Source organism: Solenopsis invicta, chromosome 15 (genome assembly GCF_016802725.1).
Source record: "Solenopsis invicta isolate M01_SB chromosome 15, UNIL_Sinv_3.0, whole genome shotgun sequence".
NCBI classification, from domain to species: domain Eukaryota; kingdom Metazoa; phylum Arthropoda; class Insecta; order Hymenoptera; family Formicidae; genus Solenopsis; species Solenopsis invicta.
Window position 1 is genome coordinate 4,554,447 of NC_052678.1, and position 24,728 is coordinate 4,579,174.

The window sequence follows — 24,728 nt, forward strand, 5'->3', positions numbered from 1 at the left end:
CGTTTCCCTGTCCCGATTTACGCGGGGGAGTATATTTATCGTGATGCTTGAAATTTTTGTCGCATACACCCTGTAATGTAGCGAGGACGATAATGAAGAACGGTATTTTAATCGTAGATGTAATGGGGGAGGGGGGGCGAAGTCCGGAATGAGAGAACGATTTTACAAATGCTACTTAATATCTCAAGAACGTGGAAAGATATCATGGGAACGCGGATGGATTATATATTTCTGTAGCACTTACACCTCGCGTTACACGCGAGTCGCAATCGTGCGATTTTCCAAGAATTTTCCTTCGAGCTCTCCGGTACGACGTCGACAGAATTTAACGCGCGGCAAATGGGGAGGGAACGTGCGTCTCGGTTGAAACGGAATATCGATAGGCAGCGGTGACGTGTTACCTCGCCACTGACGGACTATTTCGTCAATAGCACTGACGTGCCATTGTATCGGCGACGAACGTTTCGCCGGGCTCGTCGAAACGCGCGTTAAATGCTGATCAAAACAACCGCGCCGCTCAATCGCTGAGGTTAACATTTATATTGCGGCCGTCCTCCGATTAACACCCGAACGTCGCGTCGTGTTTTCATTTGCTTGCTTTGTGGAAATTTTGGCTAATACGTCGTCAATCGCGCGCAATGATTTCCGAATCGAGAGCGCTACTCTTTTTTTTTTTACGAGAGCGACAGTCGTTTCCGTCGAACCTTCACGCGCAGATCTGCATATTTTTATATTTCCGCGGTTTATTCAAGAGGGAAGCAGGAGGCGAAATTCGTGTCTCGTCGAGTATACGGCGAGATAATCGTTATCCGCCGTTTCCTCGCGGCCTCATCCCTTTTTTCCCCGCCAGTCTTTCGTCTTCCAACTCATCCCGATTACTCGCGATGTAATCGCACCCCGGAGAGGCGCGAGAGTGCAATCGGCGAAAAATTTAAATTGTCCGTCCGACTACCGTCTCACTACCACCGCCAGTCTCTTTTCGCCTGTCTTTCATCCGTCTCGCTGTCATCTCGAAATTTATTTGCACCACGTGCAACCGTGTGCAGCTTGGATATAAGAGAATGAACCGAAAACTTAGGAGGGGAAGGTGAAGATAGCCCGAGAGAAAATCATATTGCCATAAATGTTGGACGCAATGGCTCAAGAACATGTTACGTGCGCGTGCTTGGATGCTGGGTAGAGTCATCCGAGGAGCAATATCTGTTCTGCATTGTTGAGATCATCGCCATTTTCTCAAAGACAAATTCCACTCACAGCATCTTGATAAGTCAGACGTTGAGCATTACAATTACCATAGTGATTAATGATTAGGTAATTTCGCGCGCGTCAGCTTCTCTTTAAACAATGAGCAATGCTAAGGACTTGCATAAAAAAAATTGTATATTCTCAACTTAAGAATCTTCCTCTTTTATTTTCATAGCAGTCTTTTCTAACATAAGCATCGAAAGCATATTCTTAACTTGAGAGAGAAGTTTTATGAAGGATAGATTAGTATAGATAACAGATATTCTTATTTTTTATCGGGATATATGAATGAGATTGTATGCCTTTAATCGCGATTTTTCAAATACGAAAGGAAACGTAATTTTAAAATATTAAAATGCGCACTATTGTTAACATGTTAAATTATAACATAATTGTTGCGAACCAAACTTGCTCCAGAATATCATTGTCCAAAAGTTCGTTAGAAAGAATATATTCTTAGGTTCAAGGAATAAGAGAGAAAGTATATTACCCTTTTATGCTGAGAATACAATTTTTTTTAGTGTAGGATTAGTGTAATTTACATTGCTCACGTAATCGAAGCAAATTCCACCATTTTGGCAAACGCGATTGAGGTCACAGAGGTACCATAACGTCATACTAAATGGTACGATTAAGTGATAGAAATCATCATGATTTGCCAGATTTTAATGTCTAATCAATCGGCTGTACAAGAGCATTTTGATATGATTGTGAAATGTAACATCCGGCAGAATCGTTTGGAGATTCTCATGAGTGCATTTCTGTGTACCGGGTGAAATGTTCAGTAAAACGAAATGTCGTGTCGGATGTCGTTTCCGCGATGCACTGGATATTGCATATCAAACTTGACGTTGTTTCAATGAAGCGGAAACTGCGTTTTCAAGTTGTCGCGGCGAACTCTAAAACACACAGGCGCACGCTACACTTTTATCATATGAATGATAAAGACCGCGTCCCGCGATATTAACTCGAGAACGGTGAAACGTAACGAAAAATCACGTGGCGTTGTCAAGCGAAACGTCATGCTGAACAGACTCGATCAGGGAATCCGTAAGCTCGGTATTTAATTTACATTTTTTCTTCGTAACGGGAAACTTTACTTTTCATAGAATATATATAACGCAAGCAATTCGAATTAACGTGTATATCGGACGATTCGAGGATTTGTTCCTTGCCGGGCATCGCAGCGAATCAACGGCAAAGTGGACGTGCAAGAAACGATTCAATTAACGGTGGAATTAACGTGACCGTCGGGAAGGGATACGTGAGCGCAGATGGAAAGAACGTAAAAAAAAAAGGGAAGAAGCTTGCGGAGTTTCGGTGCGAGAAACAACGTCATGCAAGTTTCACGACTCGACGCGCGCAGATGCCGCTCTCGAAAAGCTCACCAAATAAATCCTGTCGTGGCATTTGTACATGTAACCCGTCGGAGAAACGTAAGAAAAAAAAAAAGAATAGTGCGGATAGGAAACGCAAGGAGGAAGCCGTTGAAAATGTTTCTGCATTATTTTGTTACGTGCCTTTAGCCATCCTTTCCTCGATCGACGTCACGTTTTCGTCCGTCTCTTCGTTCTTCCAGTATTGCGACGTAAGAATGCGAACGTAACTTCGCTAATTGACACTGGAGTCACGTGAACACCATTGCATCCACGAGGAATCATTAAGAGTTACATAATTATTACATTAATTACGTACCTAAGAACGCACAATTATTACCTTCGAGATCCACTAGCGAGAAAAACAATGGAAAAAAAACGAGAATTTCAATAACGAGAACGGTAATAATTGATTAGATAGGTTTTCAATCGGCTTCGATGCAGAAATTCGCCGCGTTTGCGAGGGACGTCATTCTCCTAGTGCCAAATTGCATCGTCAATATTTAATGATCAGCCGGAGGGATCGATACTACTTCTCGATGAAACACGCTGGAAACGAGTCGCTTATCGGCGCCACCGCCGCCGTCGAAATAATCGGCTTTCATAACGCACGACGCTGTCGAAATAAGACGATACCGAGGGATCGGGACTAAGCGCTGGATTCTTCTCATTGCCCGCCGCCGCCGCCGCCGTCGCCGGACCGGTGATGGCCGATCTCTTGGTATCGACAACTCGTGTCGTAGAATAACCGATCACAAAGTGAATTCAAATAACTCGCGGTACTTACACAAAGTGGTATCGCCGCTCGGCTAGCTTTATTAATTGATACATCTATTAGCGGCTTTATTCAAGCATATTCCGACTCCAGTGAATCGAATTAATTAATCAATTACCGTGAAAATTATCGGCCGACTCATCGGTCCGTAATGTTCTCGTACGCCCGCGTTCTTTGATCGAGATATGTTTTCGAGCGCCACTTTTGTGCGCCGCAAAATTGCTACTCCATAGTTTTCGCATTAATAATTCCGATAGAATGGAGCCACTAATTATTACGTCAAGTGGATCGCATCGTTACTACACATCGGGGATATTATACTGAGGATATTAATCGTTCATTTAATACACGCACGCATATTTTAAAACAGTTGAAAAAAAAATATATCGTCACAACGTGCGATTACACGCGTGTGTTACGCCGGCAGAACCAAAATGCAGATAAGCGGTAATAGGCGGGTAATTAACGTCACTGAATTCAAAATGGTAGAGTGGGAACAGCAGTCAACATTGTATAATAGTGCGCTTAAGCACACACACACGTTGTTGTAATTCGCCAAAACTCAATTGGTCAACGATGTTACTCCGTTATCCGAAAGCGTATTAGCCATCATTGGCGATATGTCGGATAATAACGGTGGTTTTCTTGCGCGAGCCGGCTATCTAAAAGGTCAACGTTGTTTTCGGCGCAGTTGACGTGCACGAGGCGCATGGACGAGACAGTAGAATCCCCAAACTCGCGTCCCGTACGATTGGATCGATCCAACCGTCAGGACGGTAGTAGGCATCCTGATTAAATTCGAGTTGGGCGAACTGCCGGATTAAACTCGGTGGCGGATCGTCGCGAATCGAATCCAGAGAGGAACGTCCTTCACCGAAGAAAGGATCGCGCATCCTTTTTAATCTACCGCGCGCGCGCGCGCGCGTGCCTGTGAAGAAATTGCGTTAACTCCAGCTCTCCGCGTGATTCTTCTCCCCCCAGGTATTTACCCAGATGAAATAACACGTTGGCTTGCTCTGAAAATAACGCCGTTATTTCGCAGCAGTTTGCTAAACTTGCCAATATTTGACGTACTTTTCGATATTTTCGAAGATATTTATTGGATTATCGTCTTCGTGCATCTCGCGCGATCGCGCGGCGTTATGTATCGTCAATTCCCAGGCGTTTTTATTTACGGAAACTCCCTTTTATAGCAGGTACTTCGACCGCACCGCAACTTCCGCGTCTTCATTAAGAATTTGTCATCACTTTCCATTTCCAGTTAACGAAAATGTATTATATGCATTCAAGCTTCCTCTTTTTCTGTTAAACTTTCACGCGCATTCGTGAAAAGACAATTTCCATTCGCGGACTGTGTAATGAAATAGGTGATAATAGGTGTAAAATAACGACGACAACCATAAAGCACGAGAGGTATCTAAACTCCCGGCGAAAAATAAAAGATGTGTTGCAGCAACTTGGTAGTAATGAGACCATATTGATCTTGGAAACTGGGTTATAACTGCGGCACGAATAAAGATGATGCGGCTCCGTTCGACGATTCCTTGCCGCGATATTTCCGTCGCGATATTACTGTCGCGTCCTAATTAAGCCGTACGTACATACGTACGTAACGTTACGTACGCCTCTCCGTCGTGGTTTTACTACCATCTGGAATTCCTTGCGCACTCGATCTTGTTAACGTTCTTGGAATATCAATGTTTCGTGGGAGCCGAATGTTTATGCGATGTGGACACGCGCGCGTCGATACAAGGCAACACGGAGAAAGCGGGAGAGATTAGAAGGAATGGCAGGATTTTCGAATTCTGTTCTCGCAAGCGGGAACCTCCGTAATACCAGATCGCGTTCGGGATGCGCGGCGAGCGTCGATGTCGCATCCGCGGCGACGACGACGACGTTTTGTCACCACGGAGGATTACGGGGGGACGCAAAAACGTTACATGTTTGATGCGGTTAAAAGCAGATCTCTCACGAGATCGACTTTCGTTCCGCGTGAATGACCCGCGACCTTCCGTATCCGTGGTCGAGCACGGTCGGTTGCAATCGCGTTGCAGTATTAATTCGAGTGCTCTCAGACGGGGTGAAAATTCGATACCACCTACCGACCCTAAGCAACTCCCGCCCGCCGTTGGCCCTCCAGCCGGTACTTTACGCGGTTTTCGTGTCGCATATACGTGGTGTCGTTTAACGAGCGTTTCTTTTTTTTTCTTTTCTTTTTAAATAAAAGAATCATCGTAAGAGAGGAAAGGAAGCATCGTAAGAGAGAATCGGACACATCGAGGGAATAGAGAAGCATTCTTTTTTTTTTTAATTTTGAAACAAATTGTCTTCTAATTTTGGAACGTCTTAGCTACTCTGCTGTTTCTAAGCTGCTTCTGCCGCGAACGCAAAGTTGTTCAGCGATCACTTTAATTAATCTTTGATTAAAAGTGGACACCGTCGGCATACATTTGTCGACTTTTCTTCTTTCTTCGGTCAATTTGTGTGTAGCGCGAAGCTTGTTGATCGGAGACACCCTGTATACATTGGGTTCTCTCGGGGTAACGCCACGGCGGGCATTACGTCGTACTCCGAATGTATTGCTAGGAGAGAATATTCAATGGTCTGGTCAGGTAAATATTGGATAAGCTCCCACGACGACGGCGCGTTTCACCCCTCAAATATATATAAAACATATAAATGTATGTGTGTATGTGTATATATATATATATATATATGTGTGTATATGTGTATGTATGTATGTATGTATGTATGTATGTATGTATAAAGGTGTCTCACGCCGGACCAGGCGCCTTGTTCGATATTTTTTCGCAGATAGACCCGACAAAATTCTGCGACAGGAGACGGGTGACGGAGGTCTTCTCTCCTTTCCCACGCCTGAAAGTGTGTTTGCAATTTTATGTTTGAGAAACGCGAGAGCGTTCGCGGGCAGTAGAACGTGATCGGGGAAAATACGGTGTATGTAATATCGAACAGCGAGCGTGTACCGTTCGATACGATAAAACCGACGGGGGTTTGAATTCTGTTTGTGCAAAATGAACTAGAACAAAGTTTCGAGAGCACCTATATGACGAACAAATATCGATAGTTAAAAAAAAGCTCAAATAAAAAAAATACAACAAGCGAAGTGCGAGAGAAGTCGAGCGACGGTGAAGTGTGTTTGCTAAATTCGGTCTAGAGCCGACCGTTCCATGCTAATATTGCACTCCATTTCGCGCGGACTTCCTATAACCTTCCACGTGATTGAGAGATTAAGAGAACGTGAAGCTGGTGATTTTCTTGTCGGTTAAACCGCCACGACGAGGAGGCGCGAAGATTTATCGGTAACGAGAAGAGAACGATCCACCTTGATGCTCTTTTCTTACTATGTTTCGCTTGACGTCCTCGCGATATAAAAAAAAAAAAAAATTGCATTGAAATTGATTTTGAAAAATAATAAACTGTATAATGTAGCTCGTATTTTTAAGAACACGTATGATTTAACAATAGATCGAAATAAACGAGCGAAAGGATGTTAAATATAAATTAAAAGTAAAACATTTCAATTTTGAAAAATAACTTAAAATTAATGAAATAATAAAATTAATAAATTATATAATAAAATCGCGAGAACAAAGTCTGTTCACTTTCTTATACTTTCCTGGAGCACTAAAGTGTTCCTCTATTGTACAATACATGCAAAAATCGCGAGTTAATTGTTTTAATTTGAGAATATATGTGTTATATTTTAAAACATTACCAAAAATATAAAAATTTCATAAATTGTTCTATTATTATATTTGAATACTTGTGTAAAATTTGAGCATGATTCTCTTATTGGTTTAAAACTCATTTAATTTTTTCTTCAGTCTTATGTATAATATCACGTTTTATAGTACTTATTTGCAAATTTGATGAGAAAATAGCATTACAAATTGAATTAAAATTTTTACATGTACTAATAAAACTCTAATATTCGTGCAAAAATTCTCTTAGATCTACTTACTCAATTAAAAGTTATTTATTTAAAATTATAGCAAGATACAATCATTTTTACTGCATAAATTAAATTTTTCATCGTTTTCTTTTTCGCAATTGGTTTCAGGGCATTCGTGAGCTAAACTTTACGTTGATCAGGAAAAAGAAAAAGAAGCCTCCAGTTTTTAAATTTCGATAACTTTTAAGCTCGTATTGTATAGTCAAAACATCGTTAACCGAATCCCAAAATCGAATCACTTTAAATCAAATTCTGATCCGACGTGATGGGGTCATGATTGAACAGTACTCTCTAAGCATCAAGCATAACATTGTCCCAATATACCGCTTTTGCAATTACCGTTACATCGTTATCGTCGATTCGGGCAGCGTTCTCGTATCCGGCAAAGCAGCGTGTCTTTCGTGTCGGCATGAATTATGCAGAGCTTTCATCAATTTCCCGAATATGCAAACGGCTCCCCCAACACGTTGGATCTTTTTCCTGGATGTCGACGCAATTTCATGGGACACGCGGGAAGGGGTGGGAGGAGAAAGCGACGGGTAGCGACCTCTGTTTTCCCGATATATCGCACAACGTCGAAAAGCGATTGAGGATCAGAACGCTTTTTCACGTTCGCGCGTTTAAATTAATCATGGACGGGAGGATCCCACTCCCGTCTCTCTTTTCGACCCCGAGGCGATTCCGACGAGAGAAACGCGCGCGGGAGGGCGAAGGGGGGGTGCCGGGGGTTGGGAACACGCAGGTCAGGGGATCGCGGATATACACGACGCGAGTGTGGATAGATGGCGGGTGTACGGGTGGTGGATGGGGAGGGTCGTCTGCATAAATATGGAAATTTCGTAAATCAAGTTAGTTGGCGAAGTGTCGTCGAGTTTTTCAGGGAGATAGAGGGCAACGTTATTTCTCAATTTTCTACCGCACCATTTTTTTATTTTTTTATTTTTTGTGCGTTTTCGCTGCCGCGCGAAGGTGCACAGCCCCGGCGATTTGGCGGGCAATTAACCAGCCAGTTTATACACGCTGGTCGGCGATTGTGCGCCTTTCCTTTTCACGCGAGCTAATTAATTTATAAAGAATGTTCTCGCCACGCGTCTGCTTCGTGTTATTGTTTTCCTCGCGGTGATCAAGGTAAAGTACAAAATCGTTAACGTAGCGCGGAGAATAGATTTACTTTCAACGTCAAATTCAAGTTGATGAATCGTTTTTTGCGTGTAAACATTAAATAATACCGCAGTTATAATGCCGGAAGTACTTAACCGTAATCTAATTCCCAACGTAATCAATCCTCTCTGCGATACAGCATTTATTTTGAATCTATCGTACAGTCGGTGCGTGTTGAAACCGACTGTTAAAGCTAGAAAATCGTACGGTGAAGTGTGTTTCATCGTCGCTGAATACGCGGCGGTATGCGTTCTTCTTCGCCATCGTCGCGGGCGATCTCGCCGTTTTGCGTCGACCACGTCGAGACGGGGCGCAGCGTGCGCTGCGGGATACGCGGCTTCAGTTAATTTCGAAAGTGGTATTGGGTTAATCTCCCCGCGACCGAGCGAAGCTCGCAACAGCGTCGTTTTAACCGCCGGGACTACATTTGCCGATTTAAGCCGCTGCTTAAATATTAGTTCAAGCGCGGCTGCAACGGCGGCTGCGGCTGCGGCTTTCGACGGATAATCGCGGTGCCTTCGGCGCCGTTTCCAAATGACCATCATGAGTGTGGATACGGAACAGCGTGGCGGCGCATTCAATGCGGATTAAAAGCTTCGGGGAATAATCGAAAGCTTCGGATGCGAGCGTGGTTAAGCGTGAAACGGAGAAAAAGGAAGGAGAATTAAAGGGAAAGAGACGAACGTGCACGGCTGTCCGCGTGAAGTGCCATTTGTCTCGAAATAATTGAGCTTCTCTAAAGCGGAACGCCTCTTGCGCTTTAGGTAACTTCCCTCCCCGAGTCTCCTCGTACGTGCGTTTTTTCGGTTCGGGTTACCTGCGTCGTGTCCCGAAGTAGTCTTAAAACCGTCGCGTTTAATCGCGGAAAACCACACATTCGACGGACATGGCCAATATAAATTTGGTTTACTCGCTACTTGGCATCCGTGCGCACCGTGGACCGAGTCTTACCGCAAAAACGAGAATAATTGCGGACGAACGGCGGGAGCAATCGTTTCACCTCAACATCGTAATTGAATTCCGTTTTAATTCCACGATCGATTAAATAATAAAGAGCGCGCTTCTTTGCGAGCACTGAGGAGCCCGTAATCCAATCTTGCCAGAAATTCGAGATCATAGGAAACACTGTAACCCAGGAACCCACCGTGTGTCCTTTCCCTCCCTTTGCCCCCCCCCCTTCTCTCTCTTTCTCTCTCTCTCGTCATGGGTTATCGAGAAAGCGAGTTGGAAGGACAGACACGATGGAATGCCAGAGAAAGACGGGGCGCGATACAGCAACGACAACGAGAGATAACGGGAAAAGGAATCGAATTAAAATCCAATTGTCTTCGGTTGCAGCTTCGTAGTTCACGCAATAGCATTTATTCGATTTGGGAGCGAAAAGGGCGGCGAGTCCAAGGGGAGAGAAAGAGAGAGAGAGAAAGAGAGAGAGAGAGATCTCGGCAGGTCCAGACACCATTGAAAACGGCACCCGGGGGAATTTTTCGTCGCGCAAGCTACCGTCCGTTCTTTGCGGTATTTCATCTCGCGTATTTACGTATTTCATCTCCCGCGGGCGCGTGTGCGTCCGTTCGCGCACGCTTTCTCGCGACACACGGGCGCACGTGGGACATTCGAATTTGATTTACGCCTCGCTCGATGCTCGTATGTCCTCTCGCTCCGCTCCGAATCTCGCTCCGAACCCCAGGTATTTTTTGAAAAATAATACGCGCGAACGAGAACGATACAAATTTCGGGAATGCCGTGGGGAGATCGGCGAGTGTTGCAGTCAGACGGTGATTTATATATATTTGTTGATATCCGATCTGTAAAGCATTTACGAAAGTAGATGGGGGCTAGAGGGATTGAACAATAATCTTATTGGAGAAAGATTCGTGTCCGTTCATTCGCGTCAAGAAAGGGGAAGGAAGAAATGGAGCAAACGAAGAAGCAATTGCATCGTTAACTGACACTCCAGGTACTTCATTCGACGGAATTCATTTTCTTTCAGGCGATTTTTACATCGCCTCGCCGTGTTTTCAATTTACGCAATGCATTCAGATTGTTGAGTCGCGGAATGCGTTAACTTACGGAATGCGTTCGCCTCTCAAAATATTTTGTCGACGTGTCGTTACATAATTTTCGCTCTCTCGTAAACTTTCGAGCTGTCGAACCAAAATTCGTTCTCGTTAAACTCAAAGGGGTGCTAACTGTTCCCGAGTGACTAATCGGTTAGACACTGGGAAAAAAAATTCTCCGTTATTTAGGAAGTTTAATTCAGAGTTTATTTATTCAACTTTCAAAAAAAAAAAAAAAATCTTCGAATTGAAACGACATATATTTGCGTAAAATTGTCAGAAATAATTTATTCAATTTGTATCTTATTCAATTTTGGATAGAGGCAAGGAAGATTATTTATACGTGGACGCAAGGGAACGATGAAGGAACGAACTATGTTCTATAATTCTGTGCAATCTGATCCCACGGATACAAATCTCATTCGTACCGTATAACATCCGCAAGCTTCTTTTTTAAATCGCGCCTTAATTGTCTCGCCGCGGTCGCAATCTGCGACGGGGACTTAACTGGGGCGTAAATTATCTGTCCGTTCAACGAGAGTGCAGAGGAGCGGTGCTTTATTAACGCGGACCACTCGCGGTATATCGTTTACCACGACGGATATGTACAAACGGGGAAAGAAATCGTTTTTGCGTTGAATGCGCGCGCGATGAATGATTAAAATCAAATTCCGCAGCTCGGAAGTCGGGGGAGGGAGGGCGGGGAACGCTCTGACATAGTTACGGGCTCCCGACTGCGAGAAAACTGCTTGGACCCTTCCGAGTCGTCCAATGGAATTACTTAACTCATCCATCCATCGCTCCAAGGGGGAATGAAGAGAACGAGAGTGGGGCAGCCCATTGGAAGCGAGGGGAACGAGATGGGCGGCCTAACGGGGACTACCACGGTCGCAGTTACAACATTTGTTGATCGTTAGGTCTGGAAATTCGATTTGCTTGACCGAAGGAGGTCCGCCAACGATCGCTCGACAAATTTCTCACCGATGTCAGTTTTCTCCTCTGCATTAGATAAAAATTGCTCTTAATTCTCGATCACTGTGCTCAAGTTTGAGCAACGTGACTATCGTCCAATCGATTTAATTACAATTAAATGGCACACCGTTTTATATTAAAGATTGAAAATCATAAAAGATTGTGAAAAACAGCCGATCAAGCTGATTTCTTAGATTCACTTTTGTGAATAATGCCTCGATAGACATACAATTGAGATAATCTTTCCCTCAAGAGTTTTATTTAAATTTCAACTTGAACTGAAAATGCAATTAAACAACCGAGTTCCGCAAACACCTCATTTCGTTCGCGAAATCAATTCGCACGCTCGAATGACCGTTATTGACACACCGCGTTGGCACGAAATCTCGAATACGCCCGCTCGCTACTCGAAGGTGGCGGCAAGTTTCTCGGGACGATAAAATTTCGCTGGTGCGCCTTGCTGCCTGTCGACACGGGGGTTCAAGCTCCCCTCAGTATCCCAGACGATCTATCCAAGATTACTTCGCAAACTTCGGAAAATAACCGGCGTAGCTACATACGGCGGGGTTCCACGGGGTTGTACGGGGACGAAAGTAGATTCGCCTCGCGCAAATGTGTACGTTACATCGCGGGCCGACGGATAAGGGATTGTTTTTAATTACGGATCTCGGAGTTTTTTTCCCCCACCCCTTTGCTCATCTTCCGTTTTCCCCGGTCGTCGGAAACTTTTTTTCCGTGTGCGCGGACGACACTCCCGCGTCTCCTCCTCTCCTCGCAAAGTTGGGAAAGTATTGAAGTTCGAACGACCATCTGTTGATCTCCACAATCGTCAGTCGAGGATAAAACTGTTCGCATTGGGTCGCGAGATAAAGTGGAGAACGTGTCCCGGGATTAAATGGAAATGTCTGTTGTCTCTTGAGGTATATAGATAATGAATGAACTTCAACTTACTTGAGCGTAGTAGCAAAATAATAACCACTTGACTTTTTCTTTTCGTGTAACGGATCGAACTTAATCTGAAGGCAAATAATGAAAAATGATTACGGAGAGGGTAAAATCCATTTGTGATTGAAGCTGTAAAGCGTCATTGTCATCTTATTCGGTACATGTTATTCACGCCGTCCTGATTCGCGAAAATAATTTTCAGTCCACAGTTATAAAACCTCGACATTTCTGTTAACAAAAAAATTTCTGAGCGAGAAAGGGTGGGATTTGTGGGCGGATATACTCTGCGTAGCTTTCGTCATAGCGGACTTATTTCTTCGCATCAAATTGTGCGAAAATGGCAGCGTGCGCCAGGTCTAAGGGCCAATAAACGCGCGTCGTCGGCGAAGAATTTCGGAAAGGAGCTTACCATGACGGATTCCCTCGTCGCGCTCGTCTCGCGAGATGCGTCGAAAAATCCGAAATTCAGATGCAGAGCCCATTGGCGCCGCGTCGATGCGTCGCGTCGCGTCGCGTTTCTCGGCTCGAAAAAGTAAGGAAAACCAACCGGAGGACGGGAGGCGCGCTGCAGTTCGCTCGCGTTCGCCGGGGTCGGGTTGCGAGCGGAGAATGGCAGGCGTGGCCCGAAAACTTTTGATAACACTTGCAAATTGCTTTCGAAAATAGAATAACAATCCAATTTCGCCGCTCGCGGCGGTCGACTGAGGCTGCCGAGGCTTCCGACGACGAGGCCGCGAAGGGGGTAGTGGATTAGAAAAGGGGGCGAATTGTGCGATGTGTGTGTGTGCGCGCGCACAGTGGTTGAATTCGATGGGCAGACGGTTCTCGCGAAGATCTCGAAATCGAAACGACGTTAACGTTTTAACTACCGGGGAAATTTTTTAACGCCTGGCCGAGTTCGAGCGATGTCGAGAGATCGTTTGGACAAGGGTGGGCGCGCAGATAGAATATTTTATCGGAACAAAATTGGACGGCAATATACACCGTAAATTGACTTCAGTATTAACGTTGAAGCAATTTTTTAAAAAAGCAATTGTTTTTAGAAAGTTACGTCATTGGAAATTTTTTACGTGGTTCCTCTCTGTATTTTAACGGAATATTTTTCTCCAAGTTTTTAGAAAGGAAAAAGGAAAATTACGCGATACACGTTGTAAAGTATGAAACACTTTATTCGGATTAACGTCATGAATTTCCGTTCATCTGATCTTCGCCAGCCTGTCGACGGGGAAATGGTCAAAAAGAGAACTTACCGCGAGTTAGAAATGACATTCTCGAACGAGGCGAGTTCCAGACAAGAGGTCTGAATGGACAAGAAAAGACGAAAATCGGCTTCGTGAAACGTGCTGGCGACGGCAATCTTCGCCGCCATCCGGACAATCGGGCGACGTCCCTTCCGCTTCCGGAATCCATCCGTCGTTTCTGCCGATATAATTGCCCTTATATATCCCGAGGAGAGCGCTCCAAATGGTCGTTTTACCGTCGTCGATCGACCGGGAGACGGCTTCGTTTTCATCGCACTGACGAAAAATGCGCGATTACTGGGAACGACTTTCCCCCTCTCGCTCGCGTCATTCTCGCTTGTAAATCAGTTTTTAAAAGAAAATTTTAAATTTCGATAAATCCTTTCCTTCCAGCAAAAATACGATCTCCGCTTTTCCGAACTGAAAATAGGATGAACCCTTTTATGATCGAATATTCTGATCTCCGGCTCTTCTTGTAGTTTCAATAAACTCGTGTCGAATTTCCATTTTTAGTAAAAATGGGATCTTACGTCTATTTCCTATGGGTCTATTTCTAAAGCGTGTTGGAATTTAAGAGGAATTGAAATATTATATTTCAGCTGCTTAGAGAGCTGTAAATGTATTCGAAGAATTGGCGAACGAGCTTCTCTCTCTCTTTCTCTCTCTCTCTGCCATCTATTCTTATACTCTACAGCTCAAAGAGAGGCTGTAAACTACTCTTTACGATCAAGTTGACGACGAAAGCGTTATTTTACAAGTTTCTCCGCTGTACACCATGACACATGCGGCTAATTGAACCTCTTTCAGCAATTTCATCGCTCACTTCACGGTGTTCCGTCTTTCGTCGTTCCTGTTTTAAAAATGGAGTCGACAGTCCAATCCGCGTTTCCCTTAAAGAAAACGATTTCTAATCTATTTGAGAATATTGGTTTCCATCATTAATCAAGACATTTGTCTACATAAATTCAATTATAAACATACGCGGAAAGGGGTTACTAATCAAGTAAAATGATGATGCAAAGAAAGAAAGAGATATTACGAGATTGATCGAGCGTTTCTGTCATTCTTCGAGCAATTAGAGACTCATCGTTAATCGATGGGTAATTATCGTTTTATCCTTTCGTTACGTCGTTTGACTCGTGTTCTTCTCCGAGGGAGATTAGTCTATCCTTATCTTCAGACATTCTTCCTCTTCAGACATTTTGCCAATGATTTCTAATCAGCAATCTTTTAACTGAATGAGACCGAGTAGTGGATAAGAGTGTCGCAGCGCGCGTGAAAGAAATATAAGTCTCTTAAAATTTGCATTACTTTTTCAAAGTGCGGCGGAGTGCTTGAAATGATTAATATTTCACAAATTATAGAAATGGTTATTTAAATTAAGCGATTAATATCTCGAAGGGAAAATACATTTGATTTAAGAGATTAAAAGATTGTCGATAAATCCGTACGCGCGTCTCTCAGCCCGGAGGATACGCAATCAATTAAACTAATTGCACTCAGCGTGGGGAATGATTATTTTAGTTAAACGTAGCGATCTTTATCTGTCGCTCTGCGAAGGCGTTGAAATCGGCTTGCCGGGAGAAGATTCGCATTTTCAACGTGAAAGTGAAATATATTGGGGCCAATAGCTACACGCGCTTTTGTAGGAGGATCGAGATATCCTGCGCATGAATGGCGGAGCATATCTCAAAGGATCGACGAGAGGAGCGATGCTTTAAATTTCATCTGCGCCACGTTCGACCTTAATCGCATCCGGCCGACTAAATTTCCCATTCGGCTTTCCCCGCGGGACCGTTTTCCGCTGACTTCCCCGTAACGGAATTATAAAGATGATTGCGAGCTCTCCCGCGAAAAAATCCGAATTGTATTGTCTATACGGCTCCGCGCAGCTGCATAATAGAGCCGTAACGGCTATTATGTATGCAATATTCGATCTCTTATCGTCCATTAAACCGGCATGACCAATCGAATGAGACGCGAAGAAATTTATCGCTGCTCTGCTATTAATTTCTCATTTTATTGTCGCGGGAGATAATTTTTTCAATTTTTACCAAAATTTAAATGAATATCGTGAACGTATTCTGCACGTGCTCGACTGGTTTGCTTGTCGATTCAACCAATCCTCGTTTTACACCGAGAGAAATATTTGGCGAGATAGATCAAGTTTAATTAAATAGTGATCAAACAAATTTTGTGGCTGTGAGTTATATAAAAACAATTTTAATGTAAAATTCATTTGATCACTAGTTAACTAAACGTTTGGTCTATATTTCTCTCATTGTATAAGAGTGTAAAGAATGTGTCTATATAAATATTAGAACTACGACTGTGATCACAATACAGCCTTGAACACGAGAACATATAAACAGCGCTTTTCTCTCAGTATCGAGCCGGTCTCCGACAGCGTCGAACGCGGTTCTATTCGCTCGGGCAACACTCTGTTTATATAATATTACACGTCTCTGTGATTTGATACTAACCGACATTCGAGATATGCTGAAGGTATTCAAGAAGATGATGAAAATGCTGAATTCGAAATATAGAAAGCGAAGAAAATTAAAGATGAAGGTACACCACGCGCGAGAGCGTGCTATAACTCGAAGAGTGAATTTCCATAGAGCGAGAATTCCGGCGGGTTTCCGGCAAAAATTGATTATTCGTCTTAGACTTTCAATTCCGCACGTATGGATCGCCGACGTGGAACTTTTCTGGGGAGGGATTCCCGCAGGATTCGACCCGCTTTCACGATTTATCTGACTCGCGCCAGCTTTCGAGGGTCGTGCTTACTTCCAGCCGATATAGCCCAGTTTTGGAGAGAGAACTTCATATTTCGTCCGAGACTCCTTCGTCCGGCTCCTTTTTTTCCGATCGGCACTCTCGAAACTCGCGAAATGCAATTCCTCCGGAGAAGTGTCCCCAGCCTGCGCTCTTCGTACTTTTCTCCTCGATTCCCAGTCACACCCCTCCGCCGGCATGGCGGATCTTATTTTTGTGCAACTACGCTCTCTCATTGTTTCTCATCGTCGCCGTCGTCGTCGTCATCGTCGTTCGCGCAAAGCTTTTTAGCCCGCACGAAGAACTCTTAAGTACTTCTTGAAAAACCGTCGGTAAGTCTACTTTCTTCCGCGATTATGGCTTATTAAGCCCTCATGCCTTTATTAGATGAGTTTCCCCTTTTGTTCCCCAAAGATTTCAAGATAATCGTCCGTAAAGGCGACTTCTCTCCGGATCGTCTTCTATCGACGCGCGGCATCTCTTTACTGTCGCTCTATTTCTCCCGAGATATAGCCGCCTGTCTAAGCGAAATTGCTGTATCCTAAAAGTAATTCTATTGTCAATTTGCTGCTCATAATAAAAATGGTGGCAATAAAGACTCGAAGTGCAGTAAATTCAGACTGAGCAGAGCAGCCTCTCTCACTAGGAAAAAAAAAGAAAATGAGTACCTTCTATAAAACTATTAAGTTGACATTTTTTAACAGTAATTAAATACAATATTTTATATAACAAAAGATCTAGTTGCTCCCGCGAAGTAATACAATTTTTTTGTGAACCAAGTAACTTTGTTCTTAAACTTTATGCAACAAACTTGAGCATTTTAATTAAATGACAATTACGTAATTTACATTAACTAAAATAATAAGTACTTGATAAGTGCATTTTAGTTTTCATAACAAAATATATTTGGTTAATGCCTTTTGTTGTAACAAAAGCATTTTATTACAGAAACAATGTTTTGCTTTTACTAATCGAATAGCTTTGTTCGATACGTTTTAACCAAACAATTATTTTGTTGTAACAAAATTTTGGTTCGTAGAACAAAACATTTTTCCTAGTGCTCCTTCTCTTTATTTCTCTTTGCAAAAAGTTAATACCAATTATGTCAATATTGTTGTTAATTATACTTTTGCATTGCGTCCTTCTTATACTTTTTACGCTAGATTTACGTACACACATACACACGTACGATGGAAGTTGGCAGAGGGTGAATTACGATATACACAATTTAAACAGTTAATTTTTTTTTACATACTCTCTGTCCTTATTCCGCCTTATGTTTTCGCCGGGTATATAGCTGAAAAAGCAAGAGTAGTAATGTTCGAGGTCGCCGGTTATTGCCGTGTGTTTTCTCCGAGAGCGTATATTTTTTAAAAATGCGTTATTCTGAAATTCATGAAGTCGAACAACGTAATCGCGATAAAAACGAAGCGAGGTGCGAAAAGCCCTTGAGAGCACCTCATCTCGCGCATGAGGTCGAAAGCTCCGTGTCTTGAGATTATATTTTCAAATCAAGGATTCAACATTTGCGACGGCGACTTACAATAAGTGTTAGAGAGAACGAATGTCGCCGTGCTCGAAAATCGGAATTTCGATCGAAATTGCAAAATCGACGAGCGACAGCTTCTTCCCGCATAGGTTGATTAATTTTCTTCGCCGCGCTACATATTTTTTCGCGAGAGAAATTTGAAAGAGAATTCGAGACGCTGCATCGGATGAACGGATTTATCATTGAAGCTGGCGGTTACGTTGCGCTGGATTATTTACCCAGCTACCGAGTTCTTTTTCATTTTAGCGAAGTTGCGCTCGTCGAAACTTAATTTACTTCGCGGAACGCAGTCGGTGAATTTTCCGCGTGCGTCTCCCCGTCTTGTGTTTGGTTTTCGAGAAAGTACTTGCGCTTGTATGTACATCACACATTCGTACACAGGCACGAAAATTCGTCGTCGCGCAGGCTTTGCTCTTCCGCGAAGACGCTCGTGCGTATTTTGTAGGCAGCGGGCCGAGGTATTATTTTGAAATTCATGAGGTCGAATGGCGTAACCGCGTAAGGACGAAGTTTGGGACGGGAAAAGGAGAGAGGAAAAGAGAGAAAGAGAGAGAGAGAGAGAGAAAGACTCGGGCGAAGGGAAGTAGGCGAAGTGGCCCGGTTGAAGTAACTTTTGTCGAGTACGAAAACGGCGACGAGAAGGGGATGGCATTCGGCGGGGGAAAAAAAAGCGCCGCAACGTCTCGTCGGCAAACACATTCGCTATTTTGCATACGTCAGCGGAAAGTGCACCATCGATATTTGAATATCTGCCCCCTCCCCTCCTCCCCATCCGTCTCTAGAATTAAATATAATCGCGAGAAGTCATTTTTACACGGGCGACAAACGGAGAGGCACGGCCAGATTAATCATTCGGACTTCATTGCTTCAAAAGTCGATTCATTACACGTTATCATCCACAGAGAGTTGGTTATTCCTCCCATGTCACCGACATCAGTTTTATAGAGGATTAATTCTCCCAATAATTGACGGAGAGAAATTGGAAAACCGTGCGTTGTGTGCGCGATCTTATTTCATTCATTTGTACTGTCCGTCAATTTTCCAAGACGGGATATTCTCGTCTTTGTTATATTCGTGCTTCGAAAGAAACCACGAGAAGCTCATTTGAGGTAATTTGTATCGGACTGCATCAGAACAACAAGGCAGGCTGCTTGTTAATTATCAGCGCGCGATTCAATTGAGCTAATTGCTCATATTATTAGTCGAGTTGCGTCGTACTGTATGACGAAGCTAAAATTAACGCGCTTCACGATACCTGATCGATAAAGGAAAGTGTGTCACCATTTATTCTACGTAACTTTTCGTTGTGCACAAGTCTCTCTCGCGCTACACTACTTGTCTATCAATTTCATACTAGACCGATGGGAACGCATCGGCAGGTTTCTCCCGACCGCAAGATGCAAATGAAACCTCCTAGCTGCGCTAATTAAAGCGAAATTCTCGAACCTCGCATCGACTTCATTAGCGAATAGATACACGGCAGTGCGAACGGAAATGCCACTAATGATGATATAGTCACAGGCGTGTGCCGACGTACTGGCAAGCGTCGATCGACGTCATTATGCGCATCTTCGGACTTTTCAATGCCATCCCTTGCTATCGCGAACGTCGAGATTAACCGTTCCGTTCATTAAGCTCGGCAAATCTTCACACGAGAGTGCACGAGAATGCGAGTCTACTTAATATGAAAGATATCGTACAATCACCGGCGTTCCTTTCATCCGATTTTCATTCGGAAGATCGAAAGAGATCGATTCTCTCTCTTCAAAAGATGGGTTGGTTCTTTTTCTCGGCATCGCGAAGCTTTTGGAGTATAAGACAAAAGAAACCTTATTCTGTATAATCGATTTAACCGTCAAACTTTTAAGTGAATTTGTCAGCTGCGGACTTACGAGGGAGAGATTCACTAATCTTAAACAAATTTCGAGTACGAGGATGGGTGAACCGCGCGATAAGACGCAAGCCGGGCGATTATCGTTGCCGATAATCTGGTTTCCCCATCCGCCGTTTGACTCGACGAGTTCGCGAAATTCCAACGCGTCCCGTGAAAGAGAAGATCGCGATCCACTTTCGCGGCTCTTTGTATGTTTCGAATATCGGGATCGTTTCATCCTCCTCCGTTCGCGGTTCAGTGACGCCGAAGCACGGCGATCGCAGTGGAAGCGTTTCATCCTAACGAGCGGCTTTAATTTCTGCCCTCTTTCCACGTCATTTGCCGTAGAGGAGGGTCTCGACGAGAATCACGACTCTACAGGAAACTTCCGGCCTCGTCAAATTATCCAGGCTTGTAGGCAAGTCGTGATGCAAGTCGCATAAAGATTCCTCTTATTAGTAATTATAGCCAATTTCGATTCCGCGATCCCGGTAACTTTTTGCTCCTCTTACTGCATTCGATTAAATTTTAATTGAAGCGAGAGACGGCTCTCAATTTTCTCTTACCAAAGTTAAGAATTACAAGATCCATGTACTTGAAATTGATTAACCTTGCTGTTCCATTTGGATCTATTGATCCGAAATTATATTTTATTTTCTTGCTAATACTTTATTTAAAAACTTTTTTTTCTAGTATTTAATGATTTTTTTGTATCTGCAACATTTTTTTTATAAAAAAAAATTTTATTTATTATTTTTTCTAAAACTTTATATCATATTAATTTCAGTTAAAATAATCGTATGACAAAATCGAGAATAGCAGGGTTAATAATTTTACGTCTACAATTCATCCATTAAACTCTCTGCCATCGTTCAATGCATTACATTGGCCTGTCTTGCGTAAGTATCATTTCAATATAACCCAGCGTTTCCTCGCTAGTTTTCCAACTCAACGAATTTATTCCTCATTGGTCTCTCTTTATTCAGCCTTTTGTTGCATAACGATGACTCGTCGCAGGTGCGCGTTGTCGATTAATTGTCGACAAATTTACGTCATCAGTCACCTTATTATTCGGTATTAATAACTTCTCGTGATTGCGGAAGAGGCGAAACTTTATTCATCAGCGGCAATATGGCACGCATGCAGAGGATTTAGATGGGAGCGGGTAATATCAGGAATAGGATTCGTACATAATCCCGCCTCCATAAAACGAAGTAATCCAACTCTCTCCACGGTCCTAAAATCTTCGTAATCTCTCGGCTGAAGTTTCGGTCGGTTGTGTCGTGTCGTGTCGCGTCGTGTGAGAGCTTGTGTATCCAGAAGTCATCCATCTCGAAAGGCAATAATGGCTCCCGCGTCCTCGCCCCGGTCAGCCAAGCCCTTTCCTTGGCAGCCTATCACCAGGGCTATCTTCGGCCAATATTATTTTAGCGACGCCACATCGTGTGTTTCGCATCCTTCTATCGTCGTTGCCGCCGCCGCTGTCATCTTCCTTTGCACGAGACGATCTACCAAGAAAATTGACCTACCTACGGCTAGGCAATTGCCGGCCCGTAAGCGACGAGTAACCAGGCCGAGGGATAACTGGATCACAGTTAAGATTGCTTCCGGTAACGGCTTTGACATCCAGATTTCGGTCGAAAATTGCGTTTTATTCCTTAACGCGCGCGCACTCCTTTCCCAGGGCTACGGGTTTTCCGTGATCGAGCACAATTTAATACACCCGCTCGTGCATCCAGTATTTATTCGTCCGATAGTCATCGGATCCGGATGAGCCCAACGGAGCGTGCCGCGGAGTTTTCTTCTTCGATAGAGCGTCCGCGGCCGGAGAGAGCTCATCGGGCCCGCAGCCGGCGCGTGAGATTGGTTTGTCATCCGAGCGAAGCTCCATCGTTCCCGAGTACGCTCGCTCACTGTACCAACGTCCGTCTCCACCCCGTCCGCGCGGACGATCTTGAGACAATTCCGTGCGGGTCGTCGGGCACGTAAAACGTCCGCGCGCTCTTCGCTGGGTCGCACAGGAGATCTTCTTTCAGCGGAAACACGAAGGACGAAGAAAAAAAAAGAAAGAGAGAAAAAGAGAAAACTGCGACCGAGAGGCGGGGAGGACAGGAAGAAAGAGCGAGACAGCGGCTGTTTCCCGGATTTAAGATCTCGACGGTTCGTGAAGATCGAGAGAAAACAACCTCATGATCCGCGAAGTTGAAAGGAAAAACCAGGACGGGAATCGCGGGACGGTGGGCGGTCTGGGGGAGGATAGAGAATTGAAGAATGAAAACAGAGAAGACCAGAGGGGGAAAGAGAAGGAGACGGAGCGCGGAGTCCGTGAGTTACAGGGGTTACGGAGGCTCCGAAGCGAAAGGGGAGTCAGTCGGTCCATAATCCATACGTCCGCGGGAAATAAATAATACACGAGCACCGGGACGGACAGCTCCGCCGGATGTTGGTCAGAGAGGATGAACCCCTATCCCCATAACTGAGGAAAATACGGAATCCCTTTCCGCAGCTTGTCTCCACTCACGAGGCTCCTTCCCTTCCTCCCTCTCTCTCTCTCTTTCTCTCTTTTTCTGTGATCGCAGAGAGCTTGGGACCCCATTCCGTACAAGAGCTCCTTCTTGCCGCTCTTTGAACGATATTCCGCCTAACAGCGCACACTCAATGGCGCTGAGAACGTTCGTGGTGTACTTTCGCAAGATAAACCGTGTATGAGACGTGCGTCGTCGCAGAGGACGCGCCCTTCTAATTGCACACTCGCGAAGCTTTCTACTTTTATTTATTTTTCGAGTCGCGGGCAAACACTTTTGCGACTTTCTGTAAGAACATATATATTCCGCGCGAACGGACGAATAGACTTGCATAATGTACATTTAAACGTATACATGGACATAAATGTATATATTTTTTTCATTTAATTTATTCATTTCTGCGTTTGTGCGCATCTGCGTCGCGTCAGGAGTGTATCGCAATATTGGAAAAAGTAATATTTTCGTTAAATTTCGAGAAAGAGCAAAGAGAAGTAATGCTCTCCTTCGTAAAGCGAGAGGAGATTAGATATCCAATTTTCTTTAATCTATGCGATGAAAGGTCGCGGACTTTGACGACAATTTTCCCCGGCTCGCTTTCTCAAATCTAAAGAAATCTTCGTAAATGGAAGAAATAAAATAATAAAAGTTAGTGTTTCGTAAACGAGTGAATGCGCGCTTATTTAAATCGGCTCGGCAACTTTCCAGTTAACATTCAAAGAACAACGCAATCGGGGTTTACTCTCCCGCTCTTTGTTGCCGATGACCCGAGGGGTCTGGCCGCAAATGAATCTGCCATATCCCTTCCCTCGGCCTCGTTCAGTCATCTTTTCCGTCTTTGATCTCGCATTCCGTCTCGAAGTCGTGGCCGAAGTCCTCCGTGGTTTTCCTTACGAGTTATGAATTATCTTTCATGTATTTTCGCCTGTGCGAGAACACAGGCGAAGGCTCGCGCTGTCAAAGCACCACCTGCAAATTTAACGGACTGCGTCCAACCGCGTATTGCATAATACAGCCCGTAATTCGTGAATAAATGCAGCTACGGTGCAGCGGGAAATAAATATTTCGTTAAGCGATACACACGATGCACGCGATGATGCCCCCTTTGACGCTGAACGCTGCCGAGAAAACCGCGACTGTATAATGAATGGCATGCGAACGAGAAAAGTCGTAATCGCGAAAAGACGAGTCTCCGTCTCGTGAATAAGGAAAAGGCGCGTTACGCTCGCATCATTTTCACAGATTAAATATTTATAGATTAAATACTTATAGATTGAACGTGATAAAATATCTGTGGAATAACGACGATGCTCAACGAGGGTCACGATCCTCCAGAAAAATGATCCACTGGGCCATCACTGTGCCGCGCTATAAAGCGCAGCAGGCTAAGTCTGAGTATTGATTAAGCGTTACTCTTAATTACTTTTGCGAATATAATAGTTTCGCTTACTTATTTCTGTAAATCCTCCTTTGTGGTAATTGCGTATAGGCTGATTAACGATCTCGTTAAAAGCAACGGGTCGCGAAGAAGTTCCCGTGACGATTCGCGAAGGAGACGAAGGTTCATAGGGATTAATTATTAATATCTCTCGACGAGAGCTCTCTCTCTCTCTCTCTCTCTCTCTCTCTCTCTTTCTCTACGCTCGAGTGACCGCAGCGTTTTTCCGCATCCCCGTTAAAGCATTTAGATTCAGACTCGTGTTAAAAGCGTCTTACTCGCCGTGCGCTTTTGACCCGTTTCTTTTGACGCCAAGTTCGAGATTTATCAGCGCTCTAAGGGACGAGACATCGAATGGGATTTCGCTGAAGATCCGCGTTGCTTCTCTCCACTTTTTAAGTAATCGAAAGATGCTCGACGCGATAATTTATTTCAATTCCCCTCAAAGCACCGGTGGATAAAATAGGAACGGGCGACGCGATTAGTGCTCGCAGAATACTAAACCATCCGGGGGCTTAATGTCATTTTGCAAAATTGCTACAACATTCTTACGATTCGCATGACATTTCTGCAACGCTTTGCTATCCTCCGCATTGCTCTGAAAGTATACAACTAATAATATTCGAGGATCGTCGTAATGCAGAGCCATGCTAAAACGCGCGTCTTTCGCAATAATTCTGAATTACATTATTGCTCGCTGACGTAAAATGTTTTCTCTAAATTTGAATGAGTGAAATTTTACTGATTTGCAGTGTTATACTTATAACTGTGTCATTAGTATTCACCATTTTTTAGTGATTCTGATTAAGAAGGGACTCAC

At 43.9% G+C, this 24,728-nt stretch overlaps 1 protein-coding gene across 21 annotated transcripts in view; it reads left to right on the forward strand.

The window, feature by feature from the left end:
* Nucleotides 1-24,728, forward strand: part of LOC105207684 (polypyrimidine tract-binding protein 1) — a 478,610-nt gene that overhangs the window by 324,697 nt on the left and 129,185 nt on the right. Inside the window, exon 1 of one of the 21 annotated variants that reach the window (XM_011177298.3) lies at nt 13,288-16,319. The exons of 19 other annotated variants lie outside the window; for them this stretch is intronic. In XM_011177298.3, coding sequence (XP_011175600.3) covers nt 16,245-16,319 — 75 coding nt within the window. In that variant the 5' untranslated portion in view covers nt 13,288-16,244. Of the gene's footprint in view, nt 1-13,287; nt 16,320-24,728 lie in introns of those variants that run through there. One more of the 21 variants, XM_026137315.2, reaches the window with a different exon arrangement.